General features: G+C 33.0%; 2 protein-coding genes and 1 long non-coding RNA gene across 6 annotated transcripts in view; 1 reads left to right on the top strand and 2 right to left on the bottom strand.

Annotated features, from left to right (window-relative positions):
- Positions 1-16,415, bottom strand: part of LOC125063384 (acetylcholinesterase-like) — a 39,144-nt gene extending 22,729 nt beyond the window's left edge. Inside the window, exon 1 of one of the 2 annotated variants that reach the window (XM_047669803.1) lies at positions 16,259-16,415. The gene's annotated coding sequence lies outside the window, so the exon portion shown is untranslated. Of the gene's footprint in view, positions 1-16,254 lie in introns of both variants that reach the window. The other variant, XM_047669802.1, reaches the window with a different exon arrangement.
- Positions 10,634-11,107, top strand: LOC125063385. The gene is made up of 2 exons (XR_007119509.1): positions 10,634-10,777; positions 10,933-11,107. It is a non-coding gene; the product is annotated as an uncharacterized LOC125063385 (long non-coding RNA).
- A 2,614-nt stretch (positions 16,416-19,029) lies between the features above and the next one.
- Positions 19,030-25,833, bottom strand: part of LOC125063734 (protein bric-a-brac 1-like) — a 30,967-nt gene continuing 24,163 nt past the window's right edge. For all 3 annotated transcript variants that reach the window (XM_047670318.1, XM_047670317.1, XM_047670315.1), the window contains exon 7: positions 19,030-25,785. In XM_047670318.1, the coding sequence (XP_047526274.1) occupies positions 24,628-25,785 (1,158 nt within the window). In that variant the 3' untranslated portion in view covers positions 19,030-24,627. The remainder of the gene's footprint in view (positions 25,786-25,833) is intronic.

The following is a 25,833-nucleotide window of genomic DNA, read 5'->3' on the forward strand; positions in this document are numbered from 1 at the left end:
AATCATTCTGTGCGATATGTGGGAACGTGCGAAGAGCTTTGTGACAAAAATAATGAGCACTTTATTACATGGCTGTTAAATGAATTTATTAAGGCCTTGTTAACCCTAGGGATGTCACAAGCGCTATTATACACAAATCATTTGTTTATTAACTGAGTTACCTCTTTGTGACCTACATTTCGAACTATAATTACAGGCAATTGTACCTATAAAAGTCCTCGTTTCAGCATAAGTTTGCGAAGACTTTTTACTTGTTCTTTTATTTCATGACTGATCTAGTGTTAGTGAAGTATATATTTGAACTATCCTGTTTCCTTATATACCAATTAATAAAAGGACAACTTAATGATCACGTGACTCAAGCCGACATTGTAACCGAACCGCTAATGAAATAATATAATAAACGGTTGTAAATTGCATCAGTCTTTATCAGATATTCACAAATTTCATTGTGAACCCTTGTCTTAAAGGCTTACAAAGATTTTAAGAGAAGAAAAAGAAAAGCCTAACTAACAGAAATCACATTGTAACATTAAAGTTTGGTAAAATTAAAAACCCAATTAATGTATGACATTATTCTACGCCAATATAATTAAGTCTTGGCCCGTTCTCAAAGTAATAAATGAATTCAGTTCATGTATTCTCGAAACTTCTACAATACCTACTTGAGATCAGGCCGGGTCCTTCGGGAATGGTGTAAATTAACTTACGGTTACTCTGTATGCAGAATGTTGCGTCGAATAACTAGCTAACGACCCTACGGTACCCTTTCGTACAACTTTAGTAGAAGATGACAATTTATCTGCGTTAGGTAATTAGGTACTAACCATTAATATCACGTTGAAATATGGGAAAATTGCTTACATTGCGAAAAGGAAACTCATTTGTTGGAAGCACTGAGGTTCATACAAAAGTTGTGATATTAATTGTTTTAAACGCTGGAAAGGAGTTTGAAAAGACTTTGATAAGTAAGCTTTAAGCTTTTTTGTTATATACGTATAATGTATATCCTTCCGAAACTTAGTATCGATAGTAATTTAAAGCACCAGAATATCATTTATCTATTGCGTGTAATATAAAAATTACAACGTATAGTATTGTCTTTTATTGATATAACTTTTACAGATATAACAATATATAAAATAATTGTAAATACATAACTTCAATCCGGTTAAAAATTGTTTTATTAATTGTAATGTAATTTGAGATCATATAATTTTTATGTATAAAAGAGAATTGACTTTATGGCGCGCCATGCATTTATGTCGTTTTTATTAAGTAGCTAATAGATTAGTGACGTCACAGAAGTGATAAAAGCCGCTAAGTCTACGAGAAGAGGCCGCGGGGTGGGGTAAGAAGGCCTGGTCGGCGCGCGCCGCTCGATAAATCGATTCTGGCAATACAATGTGCGACGCGACGGCCTTGGGCGCTGCAGCCTGCAAGACACACCTCCCTTTCCAAGTTCATTGCCAACTCGCCTATCCTGACACATAAATTATAAAGCTGGCTTTCAGCTCACTTATACGTGATTTACTACTTTCGACACGTGCCGTTTTTCATTACGGCGTTTTCTTCAAACGTAAGAATATTTGGTTATGAGGACCAAAATGGCAACCATCTTAGATTTCAATATCTTGCTACTGATTCGGTGCCAGGTATATATTCTTTTAAGATGGGATAATTACTGGGCCTTATTGTATTAATTGGTTAGCTAAGTCAATTACTAATTCAAAAGGTGCGATGTATAAAATAGGTCTACGCAATTATTACTACGCTCGACGACAATTTCCAATAAAATACAATTTTATCTAAAAAAAGAGTATTTTTTAAAAACACGAGACATTGATTTTTAAATTCTAATAAATCAATAAAGTATTCTCAGCGTATTTCCAGTAACACTGTATATGTTAAACTCGCATTAAAAAAGATAAATACATATTAATTAAGAATTTAAAGATACACTCGTGATCTATGTGTAAATACACGTTTTGTAAAGGGTTTTTACAAAGCTGTCTACTTAAAGCACAGAAGGAAGTGTCTAAATAGTGAAAAGGCTTTTCATACGGTAAGCGCAGTACGTCCTATTTTAAACTGTACCGAAAATTTTTTTTTAAAAAATAAGGTATGCCGTTTGACTAATACTTACGTAACAAAACGAAATTGCATTTTTTAAAATAGTGATTTTTTATAATAGTGATTTTTATTTATTGGTTTTTCATCATCCTCCACACTGTCAGACGACCTCAACAACCCTATAGGGGTAAACCATAAACTCAAGATCAGGAAATGTAATTCGATAAAAGTTCTATTTCATCTGCGTAAATCAACCGCCACCATCATTCAACACCGTTTGTAGTGAGAAAAACTGTTAAGGCAATATTTCTAAGTTTTTATTTTTCAATTATAAGTCTTACCTTGAAGTGGCTGGCACATTATTATTATTTTCAATATAATGTTACCAACTGTGAAGTGTTCGTCTAGACTCTAGTAGCTGGAGCGTGCACTTCTCAACCCTCAGGTCGTACAATCACAACTGTGCTCCAATGGATATGTGAGCAATTAATAGATGTGCGGTGAAGGAAAATCGCGAGGAAATCGACATCCTTACACTTAAAATCGATGTGTCAAGCACAGAAGGCAGGAAGTAAGGGAGCACCTACTTGTTAATTAAAAAGAAGAAATAATCACGACATAATGACAAAACCTCTAGGTTTTTCTTTTTTTTTTAATTTATGATTATATGTTATTATATATTGAATAAAGACGTTGTAGAAATGTGTATAAAATAAAGTTATATATTCATTTTTCTTGGTACTGGTCTAACAATTCTCTCGTATCCTCAACAATTTATACCTTATACAAGTGAGTGTCGAGTCTGGAGTTTATCGATCTACCAAGGCTCTAAAACGCTGCTACAAATGAATAAACATTTTCTTGTTCACTAGGCTTTTAAAACACAAAGCGTGAAAACTACTATAAGACATGGGTAAACATCCCCGTATTACATCAAAATATTATTCAATTCATAATTAATATGAACCATATTTAATTGAGTCTCAATTTTCATTTACTACCTGTTCTCAAATGAGAGTTCCAATGTAATGAACTGGCAAGAATCAACGCCACTCTTAATCACATTTGTAAAACAATAAAAGATGCTTATAAGGAAATTCAAACAATATACAACATGGCATTAAAACAATGTATACTTTTTTATATCACATATAAATCACTTTGATAGAATGTAGAATCACTCTGTCAAATATTCATTATTCAGCGTCATACGTTCGGCCCTTTTTCCGCGGCTACCCCACTTTACTACTTTCACCCACCCTAGTTAACCAATTTGGTCCTTAACAAAATTATCGAAATAAAATAATTATACGTAATTACTATATATCTACCAATGGCGCTACAAACTTTCAGGTCTGGACCTCCGATTTCTCTATCAATTCCGTGATAATTTCTAATAGGTAAGTATCAACCGTCTATGGCTGACACACACCGTCGACTTTTTGGGTCTTAGACGGACATGCCGGTTTTCTACGACCTCAGATATGCGAGTCGCACGATGAAATCACTCAATATTTAAACCTGTTTACAAAAGTAATAAAGGGATTTTGGTATTTAACAAAATTTATTTATTCAATTAACGAAAAAGTTTTTAAAGTCAAATGAAATCAAAATAGTACAAAGTCCTATTTTTGTTAATTGAATAGGTATAGTTTATTCGCAACCCATAAAATTTAGTTCTGCAAATGATGATTATCAATATTCTTCGTCAGCGATTCAATCGAGTGGTATTTACGTTGATACGTATCGTATCGTACAATATTTTTGGTAAATTCATTACATTAAAATCGAAGTAGATCTTATAATGTATGTAAGACTCGGGTCTAGAACTCTTTTTAGTATTATTGAATACTATATTTCGATGTAAACACTGACGTCTATTTGAAGAATAACTATAAATTAAGTATCAAAAATGTCTTAATAGGCACGCTTAACGAAATATTTTTTTTTCAGAAAAGTTACGTAAGTTCTATCTAAATCTTACCTGTACAACGTTCTAACAAATTTCCACCGCATACTAAAGCATTAAGTATGTTCGTTACAAGCTAGAATATGTCAGCAGCATGTCAAGCTAATCATGCCGCAAGATTGAATGTCACCAAATATTTAATGAACGCTCCTAGTTTGAGGGCAAAAATTAAATTTTCAGCTCAACTGCTCGGGTACAAAGGCATGTATGCTTGTTGAAATAACCTATTTGCATTTAGATCAGCCTATTTTGAGCTCAAAACGTCCTTATTTATTCTTGTACATGATGGAAATAGAAACAAGGCCGGTACCTAAAGGGTGAGGTCACGGTGTAAAGCTATTCAGAACTATATTGTTTTTAATATTAGTTCCTTTTCCCGTTGCCGGAGATTATCAATCCCGCGCATATGCTGGTATTCATTATCTGTTAACTGACTTTAAAAATAGAGTTTCATGATAACATAGCATATTTTTGTAATCCTGTTGTTTGTGAATCGATTTCTCAACACTTATCTAAAATATTTTTGGTAGTCTATTCTTTTCAAAAGGGTAAAGGTTATGGTAGTATATTTAGTAGTAACTTTAATTGTGTAAAATCTAGTTTACTACTATTTTCTGTACTAGAATTATCGAGCGTATTGTAAGAACTTTGTAGGACGGATGAAGTCAATATTAGTGATCTTTTATAAAATTCATTAAATAAATAAATTTTTAATTTATTTTAAGCGCTAAGTACACTGGTTGGATCTAGACTAACTAACATGAAAATTCTTACAAACAAAGCAAACAGTTACAATATTATTGTATGAGTGAATATGATGTCACTACACTTATATTTAAGTTAAAGATTCAAACGTCAGAATCAGACTGACGGAGTTTCTTCTGGCTGTATTATACTTACTACTTAACATTTCGTGGAATTGAGAGTACTTTTTGTTATACATACAAATGTAAAAAAGAAATCATAAGTGGATCGAAGAAAAAATGTATAAAATTATTCAAGAATTAGCATAGGAAGTCGCGAAAACAGACACTTTTAAGTGTTTTTCCCGCCCTCGGAAAGTTCAAGACATTGCGACATTAATTGAAATGTCAAGTTGAAAGATCAAATCAGTGAAGATTACGGGTGACAGCGTATTATACCTGGGAGGCCAATAAATGTATTCGATTTCGCAGGACGGCAATATAATAGAATGGAATAGACACTTATATAGACTAGTCCTCAAAGGCATTGAAAACAAAACGAAGTACAATCAGCAAATACTACATACAATTTTTCAGAGATTGTATCACCATTTTTTTTTTGACAATTCACACCAATTGACCTAGTCCCATGCTAAGCTGGTGAAGCTTGTGTTATGGGTACTAGGCAACGTATATACATACATATTATAAATAGATAGACATATAAATACATACTGCTCCATAGGACAATCATAGAGCCTGGACAAAATCAAATTGGTTGCTGATTTTTTGCTTTAACATATTTTTGTTATTATTTTTTTTTTTTAACTTATAATGCTATAAATGTAATTGAAGTGAAACTTCTTTATCGGGGTTGGAAAAAAATTTAGTGTAACATTTTTTGGTTACGCGTCACATGTTTCGGTTACGCGTCACATTTGACCGTTACGCGCGTCTTTTTCTCGTCCCTACCACGGTTGATTCGAAGAGATTCTAAACCATTAATAACAAAAATTTATAATAACTTTAACAATGATACTAAAAATTATATTACAATTTATGAAATTCTGTAATAATCTTAGTGGTAATAAGGTAAAATGAAATAATTGTATTATTTGTATTCAAGTCTGTGATATTATAAGCCTTTTGTTAAACTTTATCTAATTTAACTTTATTTAAGCAATTTCTGTAAAGTTAGTTGCATATAGATAATTTTTCGAAAAATAAGGTCATAAAGAAGTTTCACTTCTAACGTGTGTACACTAGTACACGCACATTTTCTTATTTTTTTTGTATCTCACACACTGTTCTGTTGTGTTTTTTTTAAATATTTTTATTACTCTTTAATGTTAATATTTTACGGTTTCGATATTTGTAAATATATGAGGAACATGTATACTAACTTTTTTAGTATAGTAGTTTATTCTAAGAGTACATTGTCTTCACATATAATTATTTAACAAATGTAACAAAATATTGTAAACCTATTTTAAAAGAGTAAGTGTGGAGTTTCTTGCCCATTCTTCTCCACACGAAACTACCTTTTGGAAGGGGCAACTAGAATCTTCTTTATATATTTTTTTTGACGTTCAAAAGTGCCATTTTAGATGGTCTAATTGAAATAAATGATTTGACTTTTGACTTTTTTTGACATATTTAAACACCCAAGACCTAAGCATAACACCAAATGCTCATCACATCGATATTTGTCTCAGCCGGGAATCGAACCCGGGACCCATGGAATCGCAGTCAGGGGTACTAACCAGTAGACAAATTCGCCTTCCGTTTCACTGTAAAACTTGTAAAGCCAACATTTTACTCCTTTCTGTGTGACTATAAATTAGATATTTTTCATTTTAAATCAGATACATCCAATACTAATTGTATTACGTAACATTTAAGAAAGTAGTAGTATATTAACAACACATGTGAACGATTCTTTTAAACAAAAGTTGTAGAATGTACGTAAGTGCAAATAATACATTTCTCCGAGCAAATGATTTTGCTGACAGTACCTCTTTATGATATCGATACTTCACTTATATAAGACAACTATTCGCAATATATTGCGTATAGTAGCAGTAATAGTACTTCTAAGTAATTTCTTAGATTTGACTGAGAATTGAGTCACTACTCAGTGAGATGCAATAAATGCGATAAAAGACTTATAGCTTGTTATGTATCAAGTTATATTTATTTTTTTATACTTTTTAATTATTTTGAATTTGGAACACGTATATTATTTTAAAAACTTCTTTCGATTTTGCGCCATTTCATATATTTTTTCGTGTTAAGTATCAAATTACAATATAGAATGGAGTGTTAATGAAAATAGACCGATTTTTCCTTCACCATTCTAAATCTTAAATGCGGACATAGAAAGCAAGTCGATTGTTGCAAAGCCTGGGATCGAACCTACGACCTCGGGATGACAGTCGCACTATGAAGCCACTAGGCCAACACTCCATGATTTTATCTTGTTTTATATAGTACTTATTAAGAGTAACTTTAATAGCTGTAATTTGTTATAACAGCATTATAAACTTACTAATCAATTAAAGATAATTATTTCTTAAAGATCATGTTATATAAAAGACCTAGAAACAAGTTTTACCATTAAAACGCAAAAATATATCTACGAAACGAATGTTAAACTTATAAAACGAGGCTTTAAAAACAGACGCGAAAGCGATACTCAGAAAATGTATTTTAAGATACAATATCACAAATTTGATCGTTAGCATATCGACAAAAATATATCGTTACAAATTCATGTCAACCCCAGCTTTAGGCAGGCTTCGGCTATATTCTGTGTATCGTTAACACATACTTTAAACTCTATATCTTGTTTAACAGCTTACTGGCGTACGATTTTAAAGCCTAATTTTGCGTTCGTAACTCGTAAATAAATGAATGAATGGTGAAAATAAGAATTGGCGTAGCATTTGACGAACGGTAGTCAGACTTAAGCCTCTGCAACTCACTGTAATTTATTCGGAAGGAATCTATAGAAGCTTCAACGGCCAAGTTTTACTACTTCTAGATGTAATGTTTTTTAATTTTAAAAAAAAGTAAATAATTATTAATTAATATCCTTAAGGGATGGGAAATGTCCTTCGTGGAAGATATATCCGTTTATGTAATGACAAACAAATTTGTATGAAATAAAAATTATTTTTCTATACAGATTACCTAAAGTATTGATATGATAATATATTCCATGAAACTAAAGGGAAATAGCATACATGTAATAATTCAAATTCCGAGTACGCTGAAAGGTTAATCCTGTTGATTATTGAATAAATTTAATCATTTTATTTCTCAGAAATCATATCTGTTTTCCTTCCGAAGATAAGCGTAATGCATAATTCCCTACAGATTTGTAAAACGGACGATGTTTTTTTCTTTTTTTTTTTATATAATAGGGCAAACGAGCTTGCGGGACGACCAAAAGGGCAGTCTTCGCAGCCCATAGACACCCATTTTTAGTGGGTGCGTTGCCGGCCTTTGAGGGATTGATTGATTGACACTTGATTTTTAAACATTTGGAGGTCGTATCTCTGAGGGAAGACCCCCACCGGGAGTCGACAGTTCGCTAGTTCGCAAAATAAAATGCCTTGTGACGATGAATTTGCTATAAAACTTGAACAGCTTAGTATTTCATTTTACATGAAAAATATTTCTTACAGCTCGTTAAATAATAAACAGAAATTATGAGTTTATAATAACGCTTGTAGTTGACCTCGAATTTTTTGCCGCTCTTACCTTGAAGGTTTATTTGAGTTATGTAAATGGAAACAGTGCTACGAAAGCTCGGTCACGCTATAATGTAATATTATTGTTGAGTATGTCCTAATTCCGATACACGTTTAGATTGTATCAACGTAATCAGATATTGTCATGAATATAGGGGAACGTTCTAATTTAGGTTTGGGATTTCATTTAAAGTATATTTTGGACGAATATAATTATAGAAACGAACTACAAGTTATTTAATACATACAATTAAGTATGAGAGAGATATGGTTTTATTATTTATTGGTGATCAGCTTGTATATAGTAATTTAAAACGATAATTTTTTCGCAATACAAAGCATAGTCGCCCCAAATCCTTTTTTTTTTAATTTCTTTATTTTACAAAAAAATATAATACAATCATAATAAGTTACATTAGCAAACCGCTGTTGTTTATATTGATGTAACCATAACAGTCTTGTTTAGGAGCGCGACAAATTCATATAAAAGTAGTTTTTTAATTTGCTGTTTATATTGGTTGGCGTTAGACAATCTAATATGTGATTGGGTAGACCATTTATTAGCCGCGGTAGCAAATACCTCAACGAGCCGAACTTGCGTTACCGCTCGGGTCTGTACGTCTGCTATCGGACCGAAAGCAGGGAAAGCTTTAAAGCCCACAATTAAAAAACATGCGCAAGATGGTCAAGCTGGTTCTCTAGATGCCTTTCTGATGTAGCTATGTGCCCCCTTCCTTCCTATAACGTTAAGTCATTGTTTCGCCTAAAGCCTTCCGCAAGACTTCCGGATTAAGCTATGAAAGTTTTCAGATTAATTTCCGTATTGCGTGAAAGGTTCTACCGATTTACAAGCATTTAAGAACGTTTACCTGAAGCGTTATGTAGTAACCGTGCATTTATGATTTTCTAGGAATTCATTTCCAATTTAAATTTTTTTTTTCTTAGTAATTTTTTCTTCGACGAAAAAAGGAGGTTTCAATATTGTTAAAATAAGCCAAATTCTATTCTGAAATTCGACAGATTTTATTGTGAACTATTGAAACATCCTTAGAATTACGTGAAAGCACTTTATTATGGAAATGATCAAACTGCTATCGCAGAGACTATAATTTATTTCAAGAGTCCTTTTATTTCACAAATTGTGACCCTTCTGATAAGAGCTTTGTCTTTTTAACTAATTCTGACTAGATTACAGCGTGAATTATTTATGTCCGGTTCTACAGACCGGTATTATTCATAAAATATAAGCAAATAGAAAAGAAAATACTTAATATTTTTACACTGTTTTTATCTAGTCTTTTTATCTAATCATAATATAATAATAATTATAGACTATATATTATTAGTGATGGTGGTGGTTGTAGGCCCTACTTTAATAGATCATTAATTAAGTTTTAGTCCGATACGTATGAGTCAAAATAATTAAAAAAAGTGTTAGTTATTTTTATTACAGTGGAATTATTATGCCCTAATTAGTAGAATTGTGTCACAAATAATAGGGGATTGCTTCCACGTTTAATTTGACTACAAAGTTGACTTTTAATGTTGGAAATAAATATTCAGTACACATTTGAAGGGTAGCGACTTGCTGTCTCTAACGGGGAATTAAGTATGATTTACGAGGTTTAACGCTACACCCCAGGGGTTTGTATGGTTAAGCAATGCCAACTTTTGCTTTGAATATATGAAAAAATCTCATAAGTGTGTCAACACGTTGCGAAAAAAGAAATGTCTCATCTTAAGATGAGATCTCACGCGTTGTGACCTTTCGTGTCAGTTAATATATAACAGGGATAATACCGGTTTTTATGTTTTATAAGTTTTTTATAATAAAATTCTATTAATTTTAGCTATTATAAATTTATATATTGATAACAATAAGTTGGTTAAATATACACGATATATTTAGACTTAAATCTCTTTTAAGCAGAAAATTAAGTTAAATATTTTTCTTGAAATTCTAAATTTTACAATAAATAAACAGAAACTCCATTATGAGATGGATGATGGTGCAGACATGAACAAGAAAATCCTTTGTTTATTAAATCAGCTTTTTCTGTATCCTATATCTGTCCTTCTCCTGTACCCTATGATCAAAAGAGATAGATTCGTACTACAGTTAAAACAATAGTAAACTATATCATTTTTATTAACCCTGGAAAGATAGTCTGCGTAAAATTTACGCATGCGTTTTCGAATAATTGCTCTATCTTTCTAATTGGCGCGAATCCATAGCTGTGCGTTTAGGACTTTTCATTCGTGGTTGGGAGCTGCCGCGTGACGTAAGTGTCAATAAGGTAAGTGCCACCGATTTTGAAATATAACGACCGCGTGAGTCAAAATTACGCATGATTATCTTTATCGTGACTTTTATGATTTTGGCTTATATGACAGTTTTAGTACTGTTTTAATACTTTATATTATAACTAATATTATAATTTAATTTTTAAAGATATTGAGGCAAATATATATCACAATGGGGAGTATCAATTGAAACCAACACGAAATCCTGGCCGCTCTTATGCAAAGTGATGACGAGCTTCCGTGTGAGGACACCGACAGTGAAGTAGCGGACCACGTTTAAAGTTTTCTTTTTTTTTAAGTAAAAATAAAGGAGTTTAAAAAATTATCTGCAGTATTAATTATTCTAATATATGTGTATATATAATAACATACAGTTCATTAAAATAAACTATTAAACCTAGACCTACAACTAATTCAAATTCTTGCGTAAATTTTACGCATGATTATCTTTTCCGTATTACAAAATATGATTATCTTTCTAGAGTTAATACGCCAAAGTAAAGATTTTCAGAAAGTTCTTTCAAATTTCAACCCTTTTCAATATATATTTAATAAAATATTATCATATAATCAACTGTATCGCTGAATTTGATTCAAAGTTCAAAATCAATTCATTGAAAACTGAAATAGATCGTGTATTTTTATCTTCATGTGACCTCTTGCCATATATACAGCCTACTTCAATTTCATTAGAGAAATGCGATAGTGCTTCATTTTGAAAACGTATTGGGTAATTTTGAAGATAATTTTTGACGGAAATAAATACACGAAAGCATCTCTGGTTGGGTAATACTGCAATTTTAATCAGTTGAGAAATAGTAGTTTTTGCAATATCAGTTCGGCAGTTAATACTCCCAAAATATATATACAAATTAAAAGAGTCAACAGAAGATAGTTTATGTATGGTACATACAATACTAATACATATATACATACGTCAGGTGTCGGTTTCACTGATATGCCAGATAATGATTGGTTTTGTTCAGAAACTTCGTATAAAAGCATTGTATAAAAGTAACTCAGTCACAAACTACAAAATATAAACAACATTATTAATTGTTCGTGTGTCCCTTTTTATTACTGTCCCTTTCACTTTTATATATGTTTTAAATGCGTTGCTTTGTTACATTAGAATTGTCTAAATAATTATGTATATATTTTATCTAATTTATTTTTTCTTACAGTGGTTGCCTGGAAGAGATCGCTCGAAAGCGATAAGGCCACCAGTTGCAGTCTTTTTTTATTTTATTATTTTTATTGAACTTTATTTCTATATACTTGCAACGAAGTGTTAATAATATAACAAGCTCTACGGTATTTTATTAAAAATGTGTTGCAAATATTATATCCGCTAAAAAGCTCAACTCAGGGTAAAACAAACCATTGACACGAATTATCTCGCGAATTCTTTTCAACAACAGGAAAATGAAGAATTTTCATAACAATTTTATTTCCCAAATGAGTTTCACACGAGGTACTGTATTGTTTTAAAAAGTCGACGACATAACGAGCGTTGTCTCATCTAATTAGTCGTAGAACAAACTTGATATGTAGAGTGAAACATTTTTGTATAATTATAAACTTTCTTGTGTTCACAGCAAAGTTGAAATTTCGAAATTTAAATTTATGTATTCTAATGTTAAGTCGATAAATTGTTACTGCAATTGTGTAGTTTCGCTATCTATATCTAAATGGTTTGCTCTCAAGGGACGGTTGGTACTTGTAACATACTATCAGCCTTTTACAAAGGTACTGTACTTAACTATTACTAATAAATGAGATTTGTGAAGAGGAAAATACAATAATATGTTTTTTACAATATCTTAATCTCAAAATTACAATGATATAAAACATAAAACTTCAGGCGACGTTTTATTTAAAAAGATATAAATCCATCAATTACTGACACCTACCCATCCTTGTTAATGAAATTCGGTATGACATTGCATGACGATGTGGTAAGACATAATTTTTGGCGTTTGCATTCCTGTCCAACAGGAAATTTTATTCAGAACCGGTTACTGAGAAGTCAGGACAAACGGGTGCAACGAGGACCCTTAGTGGGCTTTGATCTCAAACATATCTTGTATCCGAACGTTACGTATATAAAATTTGATATGTTTACTGCGCCATGCCTTTTATGAATCATGTGAAGAAAAAGTTAACAATAATATATTTACATATTCCAACTCATAGCTTAGTTTTTTCATTATAAAAATAAATCATTAAATCATGAACCCTGAGTCTAACAAGGTCTAGAAATGCGTAACTTATATCTTCATATTGATTTTCGAGATGACATAATAAAACGAGTTAAGCATACATAAAGACCCGAGCAGTAACGCGATTTCGGATCTGTACTTCTAGAGCAAACAACGTCTTAGGTGAGAGAACGTTGAAGTAGTTAGTACCACGGCTAATAAATGGACTACCCGGTCAGTTATTAGATAGCTTAACGTTAATGAACAGAAGAACGTCGCGCTCCAAACAAGACTATTGTTACATTAATACAAACCGCAAAGGTTTTCAAGTGAAATATACCATGGTTAAGAATTTATTATTCTGTAAAATACATGAGTTTTTCTCTCAAAACTGAATTTTATTACTAGAAAACAAGTCATAGACATTGTACAAAGTCTATAAAGGCACAAATATGTCTGCTCCGTTTGCATTACAGCATTTGATAATGTCGTGATAATACACTATCAATTACAAACGTATTATTCATAAAAACGATTCATGTTAATGAGTCTACTGTAGTATTAATTACGTTGTCAGCACAAAATACTGAAAAGCGAATATTTGAATAGTGCTATATAGAGGTGATTTTGCAGCGCGATTAAATAAGACTAAAGCGGTTACAACAATTGAAGAGATTGTTATACCACGACAATCTAATATATGATTAATATATAATTCGCGGCCAACATATATTATTTTGTGCCTCTTAGAATCAACACTTTATGAAATTATGGTAGCCGTTTTAATTTTTTTTTTGTAATAGGAGGCGAGCGGGCAGGAGGATCATCTGATGTTAAGTGATTGATACACATTGGCAGAAGGCTAGCAAGTGCGTTGCCGGCCTTTCAAGAATTGGTACGCTCTTTTCTTGATCCTTCACCTAAGTCAAATTGGTTCGGAAATACCTCAGTGGCCACATAGTGGTAGTGCGTGGCGATATTTGTTTTAAAATAAGTGTTGTTTGATGATTTGCTATTTTAAAAGAGTACCGAGAGTTTTTTTACGCCGGCCTTTTCTCTCGGCCTATACTCTCTGTCTTCGTTGCCGAAGAGTAGGAATGACTACCTATTCAAATTTAATGACGTGGAATAAGTGATACCTGTATCTTATGTTCCATAATAAACATTTTTTTTTATTCATAACGTACGACATTACTTCGTTCGTTTTGCTTTAATATCCCATCATAGTCATCGATCCCATTTTCAAGGAAATTTAAAAACGTGTAGGCCATGGAATGGTGGAGGCAATTAAAAACTTAAATTATTGTTAAGTTTGCAAGAAACTTTACTTTTACAATAATGAAGTCTAAATCGTTTGTTGAAACTTTTAGAATAGCAACTTTAAATTCTCGCTCGAGAATTAAATGATGCATTTGTACCTATAGAAAGAAATAACGCTCTGATGCACTGTGGTTGGGGTTGTTCTTGCTCTACTCTTTTATTCACGAATAATTTTTGCCCAAGCAGTTGAATTTATGAAGTTTACCCGTTTTTGACACAGAAACATGTACAGTGGAATCTCTATATCTCGAATGTAAGGGGAAATGGAAAAATAATCGACTTAACGAGTTTTTGGCTTAAAAAGATCTTCGAGATACATATGATTTATTTGCAGAAATTTCGACTTACAGATGCGAGATTTAGAAGTGTATTTTTCGATTTGTAGAGTCAAATTTGAATAACAATTCAACTAAGGTTTTGTACTACATATTTTTTTATGAGTAGTGATTAGAAGTGTAGATTAGAAGCTCCGAACCCGAATATTCATTTTGGATTTTATTGCTATTATTTCGGCGAATACCAAGTAAGACGTCATTATATTTTACTAACTTCGACTTACGGAGTGTCCTTTTTGAAATTAGAGAGTATAAATATGTATTATTAATACTTCATAGGGAAATAACATTTTGTTCGAGTTACAATGTCTAAATAATTCGAGATACCGCGTATTTAAGGGTTTAGCGGAAGAGAATGGCAATTCTTTTCGACTTACTGAGGATTTCGACTTAACGAGGTTCGAGTTATAGAGATTCCACTGTACTTAGTAATTCCCTTTATTCCTATCTAAATTAATTAAAAGTAATGTATTTTTTCATTACCTAATCGCCGTACAAAAGTCGTCAGCAAAAAGAACGCATATTATGATATCGAAGGTTATTACTTAAGTCATTTGCGTATAAAATTTTGTCGTTGGCACGAGAGAACAAGACATGGAGCAGACATCTCTGTGTTCGTGTAATTTATTACTTTAGGGACAAGTGGGTTAGTTTTTTGCCAACCGGACCAATCCAGGGCCTTCCCTATTACGTCATGGACATTAATCAGAGGATATTTAACCTTTTGTTACCTTATAAAGTTAATTTAAAATTGATTTTTGAGGTATTATAGCGGTAATCCTACTACATATAACAGCGGCGGGTCATGGGACCTAAACGGTCACGTTCAAATCCATCTATTGAGCGATCTTTCCTGACCTTTTTGTCCAACTATTATTAGACACGTTAAATTGAGTCAAAGCCGGTTCCGCTGCTGCTGAGTTGCTTATAGTCCGAAAACTAGGTACGGTCAATACTAAAATATAATCTATAGTATTATAGCCATTGCATTTATTCATTTGACCAGTTTACAGGGATTTACACAGGGGACAGTAAAACAAAACACTATAGAGGTTTCTATACTGTAAAATGAATTTAAATATATGTAACTTAACGTGTATTTAAGGAAAAATACTTTACTGTGTGTTATGTAAAAAATTCAAACTTTACTGTCCACAAAAATTATTGTAATCAAATGAGTTTTGTTCATGTCATGTACCATGGACTGGTGTTACACAAAAATGATGAGATATAGCAAGTATAATACAACATATTCGTTGCAATAATTATCCCGTCCCTACTCTGATTTGCAGCTGTGAAACTGGTTGCCCTCTGCTGAGCGCGAGATTTAATTGAATTATTTGAATGAACCCGGCGTTTCCGCCGCCCCATAGCCAACACGATTGCAGGATATATCAATTGCCGTTTGAAAACAAACTCTCATTTTTATTACACTATGGTCTATGATTGTATAAACATTTAATTTCTATCCCAATAAAAAACATAATTCAAAGTTCATAAGAATTTATCACTCTAATAATATCTATAATGCTACAGATAATTTCCTAAAACCAAGAAAATTATAAAGAAATTAAATATTCATAAAATACTACATATAATTTACAAAATACGTACCTACGGTTGGATAAGAACTTCAGCGGGTGACCTTGAAGCAAAACTTGGCTCGTTTTTCACAGTCACTCGCGTTTGTAATGTTTTATGAGTATCAGGAAATTAGCGAGAAACACGATGTGACTACAGCAAGTGTCTGGGCAGACTGGTGGAACTCCACAGCCGGCTCAACTCTGGTGTTGCCACTCGTAATCTCTGATTTTCCCCACGCGATTTATCCAGCAGTTTATATAGGTCACGCTGTATTGATATGGCAATATTTGAAGAAAGATACATTGTAGTCATAGCCTTCGATATTAAACAGATTTTTTTTATAAGCGTGGTATAAATTTTAATGAGTGTCTATGTATACGTTCCCTTTATTTTGGTTGATGTGAATGGTTGGATTGGACTACAGCCTTTTAACTTGAACATTCAATTCATTTACATAAAAAGGGTATAATTATAAGCATATATTCTTAAAATGTGATTATTGCACCCTAACAACTGGGCAATTTTCTACGATGGCATCTCTAAACGTAGATGATTACTCCTCCCACAGGTATCGCGCCCGGGCCTACTGCGATGACCCCTTACTCACATGGTCCCTTTATTAGCTGGGAATCTTTCTTTTGTATAGCATCCATTGCTGCTCGTAATACAGTAGAATTAAAAAGTTTATAATAAAAAGCGCAATGTATAGTATATTTTACTTTAACTAATCAGATTTTATTCTTATTCACGAATATATTGGTAAGTGATGAGGAAACAGAATTTGTCTTTAATGTTAGGCGCCCCGAATCCATTAGAAAAATTAGATTTGGTGCTATATAAATTGTCTTACGGAAGTAAATTATTCCCTCATTCTGTAAGGTAGGCTTTTGAATTTATATAAGTTTGTTTATAGGTATTTTATAGATTTTCAACAGTACACCGCGCACACGTAAATTAGTCTGTAAATTTTTTTCACTGGGAATCTTAGGAGTATTTGATTGTACTGCATGTACATGTTCATTTTGATGTAAGAGCGATAAAGCTTTTCATGTATTTCGTAAGAGTTCTTTCTTTCTTCACTGTGTTGCCATAGGATCCTGCGCTTCTTTGGACATATAGCATGCAGAATAACGCATATAGCGTCCTGTAAACTTAAATAGTTTCTTGGTGAAAGGCACGAGACCCCGAGGCCGATCCCCAACTCGCTGGACCAAACAAGTTAAGGCCCTTACAGACCAGTATTACGCAGGCGATGAAAAGATGATGATAAAACGGTTAATGATTTTTACGCTTCCCGAATTTCCGTACCTTCCCAATAACTTATAAGCATATATTTTTTTGGGTCTCCTGATCATTTTTCTTCATAGGACTTAGCGGATCAGCATTCTATGCATGTCTCAGGACGTCCATTATTGGTTTCTGTTACCGGCTTACTCACGGTGATTTTTTTGTATAAATGAGCAAGGAGTTCGGGTTTGTATAGTCGATTAGATTTCCAGAAAACCAGTGTTCGTACGCACGATAGGGTTGAGCTGCTGAAAGTCACAGCTGACCCAGTGAGGGCTATTTAAATTATATTATTACGTTTTATATCTAAGTAAGTCCTATTCATGCTTAAGAATGACCGTAAGAATATCTTATCTCGCTATTTTTTTCGTATCTTCAAGAAAATGCTGTAGATGAGATATCGAGAGTTTGCGTGTACGTCAGAGAGGATGTCATAGAATGGAAACAATTATGAGGCCAGCTGCTGGGGTATTTAGAATACCACCAGCTGATTAGCGATTGTCAACAGGTACGGCTTTCGCCGTGGTCGTTCTGCTTCGGCGCACCACCATTATGTGAAAGGATTTTCTAAACAAATCCACTGAGGGCCCTTCAAGATACTCTCGTTCCCATTCCTAAAAGGCTTGCAACGCACATGCGAGCACATCTGTAAATATGATGAACTGTAAATATCCATGGGCAGCGGTACCTATAACCTAACATCAGGTGAGTTCCTGCCAGTCTAACGCACCTGCGCTACGTCACCGATCACGCCAGACCGATGAGAGACGAGATGCAGTATGCGTTCTGTCCCGCTCTAACGCGTATATACTACGTCATCGTGTGTTAGGTTTATTTTCGTCACGGAATTCCTTGATTCGGTCGCCACGATCAAAGCCTGCATTAAAAACAATCGTGCCGGAAACATTTTTCATTTACATTTAACTGCGTTACGGCCAAAATGTTGTATCTAACTGAAGTCTTTTCCTATTTACAAAACTTTTGTAACTGTTCACTTTGTAAGTTCACAGTGATTTATTTTAATTTTTATTCCTTAAAGATTTATAAAAGTTATTAAATTCTATATCAAACGATCGCCACGATCATATTCGACCCATACGCATATACGTATGCGAGATTATATTAATAGGTTGTCGTACTTTAATGGCATACATATCTGCATATATATTTACAAGCGGCCTGTACCGACTTCGCACGACAGACTTTTTTTATATATTTTCGTTATTAATATAGCCTATATTTAAAATTAAGAAATTATTCTCTTTATTACTTATTATAGAGTAGGTACGACTCAAACGTATAACTAATTTTTTGGTGTCCTTTGTCGCTTAAAAAATCCTAACTAATGTTGGAGTTAGTTTTGAATGTCTTACTAATTGTCTTTACAGGTGGATTTCAATAAAGTTATGAATTTAAGGTTTGATTGAAAAGTAAAACATCAATTTTAATGATTATGTTAAGAGTTAGATTACGGCTAACTAAAAGATAAGGGTAGTGGATGAAATAAAAGATCTTCTATTAATGAAACAAATATATTTCATTATGAAATTAATGTACTCAACAAATCCATTTCAACACGTTTCAAACCATTTTTCAATTATAATAATAAGAAAAATGTGCCTTTTTTTAAAGTGCCAAATATTTATATAACACACTAAAAAATATGGCTGCTTCTACTGAGATCATAGTTATACACAAAATTCAAAATGAGCATTCCCGCCCACTTCAGTAGCCATATTTTTTAGCAAAATTTTTATGCCTAATGGTAACACTACAACACACACATTTATTTCACATTTAGAAATTTTGTAAAGTGTTTTTGTCTTTTTTTTAATTTTAGAGATCCAAGACATTTACTATAATTTTGCACATCAATATTTAAATTAAGTATACACAATAGCAATATTAATTTAGAGGGTGTTTCATACACATACAAAAATTGAAACTATTCTAAGTTTGGACAATGGACAAGAGATTAATGGACTGTTTCATTGTAAAGATGGTATCACTAACATAAAAATCTTTAAATACCTATATAAAAAGTTAATAACTTCATGTTAAAACTATAAAACGGGCTTATTTGGTTAACAGTAATAATTATCTGAAATACACCAGTAAAAAAAATATATCATATAATATAACAATGTACTATTATACCAGTTGGTTAAAATAGTGAAAGTTCATCCATTATGTATTCGTTAAGCAACTCAATTTGATAAATATTATGCAAACTAATTAGGTCACCTGAATACTATGGTGGAAGACAAATCACATGGCACTAAGTCTATTAAGATTGCGAATATTCAAATGCTATAAGCAAAGACTTGCGTGACGACTAAAGCCATACGTCAAACTAGAATATAATTCCGGCTGATTCACATACAGGTACAACACATCGTCAGACTTATACCTTTCCTGTGCCATGGGTGGGACTTATATATACAGGAATAGACAATATTAGAGCATGTCAATTGACACTTTCCGACTGTCACCTGCCAGTTGAAGAAATCTAAAAAAAATTATGGGATCGGGCAATACTTATTCACTACAAAACACACTCAATAAAAAAACTAACTAAAAGCTAATGGAATACGATGGGTGAACTTTCGCATAGAAAAGTGTGTTTAAAACGAACCTTGTCAACAAACTCTTTCTGTTCCTTGGAGGACTAAAGAGGTCATTATCACTATCTTTACATGAAAAATATGATTTATTTAAGAAATTGTACAATATTGATTGATCTTGGTTAACGCGGCTAACTTACATTTTTATAAGGCCATAAAACAAGTCAACAAATAATAAATTATACAGTGAGCCTTCCTATCCGAACCCAAATAAATATTATCTAACTAGCGATGTCTCGACTATTATTATATACACGGCTTTTATCAATCATTAGATTCTCATTAACAATAATGCCTGCTTTTGTACAATTAACAAGTACAACTTATACGTTGGTAAACAAATATCTAATGATCGATAAATTCAAAATATTTCTACCGACATCAATAATTACAAAATCAGTTCAATCAATGCCAGACTATGCAACCGATGAATTTGTTTGGTCAATACGAAATTAAACATAACGAAGTTGATTGTAAAATAACTGTTCTTATCTAAACAAAATTATTGCTGTCATACATTATGTGTTACATTATCTATGGAAGCTTGATAAATAAAATGTCTCTGAACAATATCTATCACATATCATTACACATGTAGCACCACGCGGTTAATAGACCCATCTATGTAACTACACTTACCACTATTCACCTTGTAAAATATGGACATGTATAAAAATCAATACATCTGAAAAATAATTTAAGATTGGTATATAAAACGTTCTGTAGATATAAGTTTAAAATTAAATAAACTCTCTTAATGTTACACTATTGAAGTTGCGTTTGGCTTTAAATTAATAATATTTACTGCCTGTGAACGTTCTGGCCTACGTTACCTCTACCCGAAAATCAGTCTAGAATCAATCGTTGTTGTCTATGTGCAGAGACTTCGGCATTTCTACCAGTTGGACAAAGTGTCAAACGTCATCGTAATATCAGTGCAAAATCCTTGAAAAATTTTAGCTTGGCATCTCGGAACTCTATGCTCGTTTAATACTTTGTCAAACATAGTAGAGATTCAATGTTGCAAGAATGAGTTCTATACGTCAGCAAATAGATGTTACATTCGCACTAAAGCGCCACCGACAAGACGTAAGAATACAAACTTGACATTACTACGCTACACGGTCTCAACTTATAGTAATATCACAATTATAACAACAATATTACAAAATACCAAATCACCTTTGATGATTTTATGTACTTGTATATTTCTCAAATCGACTAATATCTGTCATGTCGGAGAAATATGCATCGCGAATGTTACCAACTCCTTTCTTAACCTTGCGGTTTTCTAAATTCTCAATATTCTCTGCCAATATTATGTCAATCTTCCCGTCACTGGGTCAGTTATTATAAATAATAGATGTTATCGGGTTAGTTAAAGAGAGCATTGTAGGACCATGTTATGATATAACAAAAGCATAATGAGGCAAAAGGTTTCTTTTTAGTAGGTAGTGTCATGTGTCAAAAATCCTTTCCGTCAAATAAGAATTGCGACCCAATATCTAGAAACCGACGGAGCTCGTTTTCCAACTGAAGATGTTTTCTCGTTAGTTAATTTTGGATCACAAAGAAAACAACTATCTGTTATCATTTGCTTGTTTTTAAAGGTGGCGCAAGAGGTGTTAGGGTGTTTTAATAAATTTTTGAGGTTATCTAGAAACTGACATTTCTCATTTCCTTTCGTTCCATTTGAAATTATTTATATAATATTTGAATTACCTGATGAGGACTTTCGCCATAACGTTTACATTGTTGATTAAATATATTTACTCAACAAATAATGCCCATTAGCTCACAGTCACTGCAGCAAAAAAGATGAATATTCTTCACCAAATCGCTAAAAATTAGAGTCTATAGACAATGCGGTCTACGTAATATATTAAAAGGAATATAAATCTTGAATTTCGTAACGTAACAAAATATTTAGAGATCAAATATTTCGTTACAATTGAGTGAAATCCTCGACCTATAGTCCGCACATCTCTTAAAGTCTAATTTATCACATTTGACCTGGTAGCACATATTTACATTTGCTGTGCTCAAATATTCTTTAGAATTCGAATAAAAATAATACACGATAGTTCTTAAATGTTATACACGAATAAATTTATGTAAAGAAGAGACCACACCGATTAAATACTAAAAGAGCAAAAACAACTCGAAGGTAGCTAGAAGTTTCTGGTAAACAGTGGCCTGTTTCTAAATCACTTCGACATTTTAGAATTGCGTGAAATATCTGTATAAAAGTCATAGTATTACGCGTAAGATTTTTCATACAAATACAGATTCTTTTTACGTTCCCGTTGCCAATCTCAAATTGGTACAGGTTACGTTATTAAGGACAGTGAACTGTCATTGAAGTTATTGCAGTTTATAGTGATAGCGGCCCAAACCAACCAACAGTATACCTACGAGAAGTCTTTGCCCACTAAGATAAGACACTAATTTACACCACAACATCAAGTAACTACCACTGATATAATTATAAAAACAGTCAACATCAATTTTGAATACTTAATAATTTATAAATGGGTAAATATCTACATATACACAATTTTATGTTTTCGATGACACGTTTCAAGGGGTGTTCCTGCGACTTTATCAAGCTATATCGATCCTAACCCGAAATATATTGTTTCTCATAGTTTACTTTCGAGTATTTCCATAATAAAAATAAAATCAGAGTATTGCTTTTCGTTTACGCTATAGATTCGATTACTTAATTACTTAACATTACATCCCTCTGGCGTTTTCTACTTCATAAAAATATTGTGTTCGGAAATTCCATTTAAAACAAACCATGTAAATGAACTAGATTAACTAAACTATTATACTGACATTTATTGGATAATTATTATATTTGTATTTTACTAAACAATATTATGAAGGCCATTGTTGAGGTTTACGTCAAAACGCCTCTATAAACTATTCCTGACAATAATATTTAAAAAATACTAGCCCGCATTCTATAGATCTATATTAATTCTCTTATTAATGTAATTGACAGTTTTTATACTAAGTTGGCTTGGTTTGTAAAATCGACGTAAAAACTTTCACATGCTTTATTGCGGATTGCACCTGAAATAATGCAAATATTTACCGCCATGAGTCTAGTAATTGACTGCCTGTATCCCACTAGGACGACGTACGAAAACAAAAAGATAAGATCTTAAAGAACTGTATTTTAAAGAAGCATTTGTGAAGTCAGACTTTCGGACTGTAGCCAGGCCTAACTTTTCAAATTTGGAAACACTGTTTTGAATTTAGAATCTAGAATTTTGTCTTTGTCTAGAATTTAGAATTTAGAACATCAGTTTTACAAATATACGCAGCCAAATTGAATAATATAGGACAATTCTAAATGAATAATCATTTCCGGTCTACATTGGAAACATTTCTGGTAGAAATGAAATTAAAATTCTTATGCTATTAGGCACATAACATGAAAAACAACATACTTATCTCTATCGGCAGAAATTGATATATAACATTTATTGTTTTTAAATAAATATTCACGGATAATAGTTTTGATAAAAGCATGATTCATACAAAAGATTTATTTGTATAAATAATATCACAATATTGGCAGTAAGTGTAATCTTAAAATATAATTTATTTGCGGGCGAGTATTTTTAGTTACCGAACGAAGAAAATAATTTATTTAAAAGTAGTAGGCATTTCGGTTATAATTGTAACTACACGGTTAAATAAGATTATATAAATGATGGTCAGATTGTCAAAATTGCACTCGACAGTTGAGTTCAAAAACGTATTTAAGCAATAAATAATTATTTTATCTACTTCATTGTTTACTTATATGAGGTACATATTTTGGCACAGAGAGATTTCTTAAATCTATATTTAATATGAAAACGTTAATATTAATTTACTTACATAAAACATTTCGATGTTCTAAAACTTGTTGACTGGTCTTAATCATATGAAATCACAGCTTTTGCATTCTCCTACTTACCTATTCGTCACGACTACATTTTGCTAATTCCCATAGATTTGTTTTCTATCAATATTTTTGATTTAATATTATATGGCATAAACGTATTTTACACGTTACAAAATTGTAATGATTCCCTGAAATTTTCGATTACATCAAGAACCTTAGTATTGCTTCTAAACGGTATGCGAAATATTTAAATACCATGAATTGAAATCGGATACGAACTAAAAGCCATATTATTGCGTTCCAGTTATGTAGTGTGACGTTAACAAAACATATAAAATATTATTCATTTGCCTTAGCAATAATTATAAATATTATCCCATTTATTATGTATAGAATAAATATCGAAAATTATCTATTAAACTATAAATAGAAGTCCGAAACGAAAACAGTCATGTAAAATCTAATTAGACCTGTTAAGATATATTTTTATGAAGGTTAAAAACGTTTTAAAAAATATTCCTATTTTCTGTTTGACTCGGTCGTTAACTATAGAGGTATGAAAAGATTGAATAAGGACGGCGCGATCGATCAACGTGCGTTGTGGACGTGTGTGGTGAGGTGCTTCGAGAGATAGTCGGCTCGCGCAAAGCACTTACCGCACGCTTCGCAGTGATAAGGGCGCTCACCCGTGTGTATGCGCAGGTGACGTGTCAAATCGCTCTTCCCACCAAAAGCCCTTCCACAAAATAGACACACAAACGGACGCTCCCCGGTGTGCTTTCGAACGTGCAATTTCAAGTTCTCTTTTGACCTAACGCATTTGCCACAAAAGGGGCACGCGAATCTCCTCTCCCTATCTCTTTGTCTGTCGTCGTTTTGCAAAAATCCAAGGATACCTGAATGTGCACTGGATGTCTCAATTTTGCTAACGTCACCTCTCGATTCGCTTTCAGAGCTGTCTGCCATAGAGCTGATGCTGGCGAACGAAACGGGAACCCGTTTTCTTTCTTCGGGGGCGGCATCCTCATCTCTCCTAGTTTCACTTTCAGCACTGGAGTTTCGACAGTCAGTGGAGTCATCGACGGTAACGATTGAATCAGTGGCGCCATTAGAATCTACGGTGCTATCTTGTTCCGCATCACCTATAACTTCAATTGGCGGGCTTTTTGTGGATTCATTTCTGTTTCTCTTCTTGAGAGATAAATCCATTTCCCCACATTGTCCTATTAAGACTTCATTGGTGCTAGACACTGGTTCTTCTGGAGGATCAGTGTTCTTAGTGTGAAGCCTTTCTAAGGTGTGATTGAGACGATGTTTTTTGAAAGATTTTAGGTATCTAAATTGCATGCCGCAGACATCACATGTAAATAACTTATCCGCCGGCAGTCTCGCTCGGTGATTTTGTTCACGATGCTTGACATAAGCGGATCTATACCGGTAACTTTGTCCACACTGTTCACAAACGAATGGCTTATCTTCACAAGCTGTTTGCGAAGCATGTTGAAGTGCAGCGTGTCTTTCCAATAACCAAGCTGAAGGGAAGGATGCGAGGCAAACGCCGCACCTACGCCGTTCAGAGTGAAGAAGATGGCGATTTTGATAAGTCATGCAATCATCGCTAAGATACCTTCTGATTCGGCAAGCCTGTAACGCGAGCAGTGGCGACCACAGCGGGATGGCGGTAGGGCTCCGCGGTGGGATCGGACTTGGGATGCCAGGCGCACCGCATGACATGTCCAAACACATCTGAAATTCGACAATTAAACAATAAGTGAAGATACTTCTAAAGCGTTT

This window comes from Pieris napi, chromosome 3 (assembly GCF_905475465.1).
Source record: "Pieris napi chromosome 3, ilPieNapi1.2, whole genome shotgun sequence".
NCBI lineage: Eukaryota > Metazoa > Arthropoda > Insecta > Lepidoptera > Pieridae > Pieris > Pieris napi.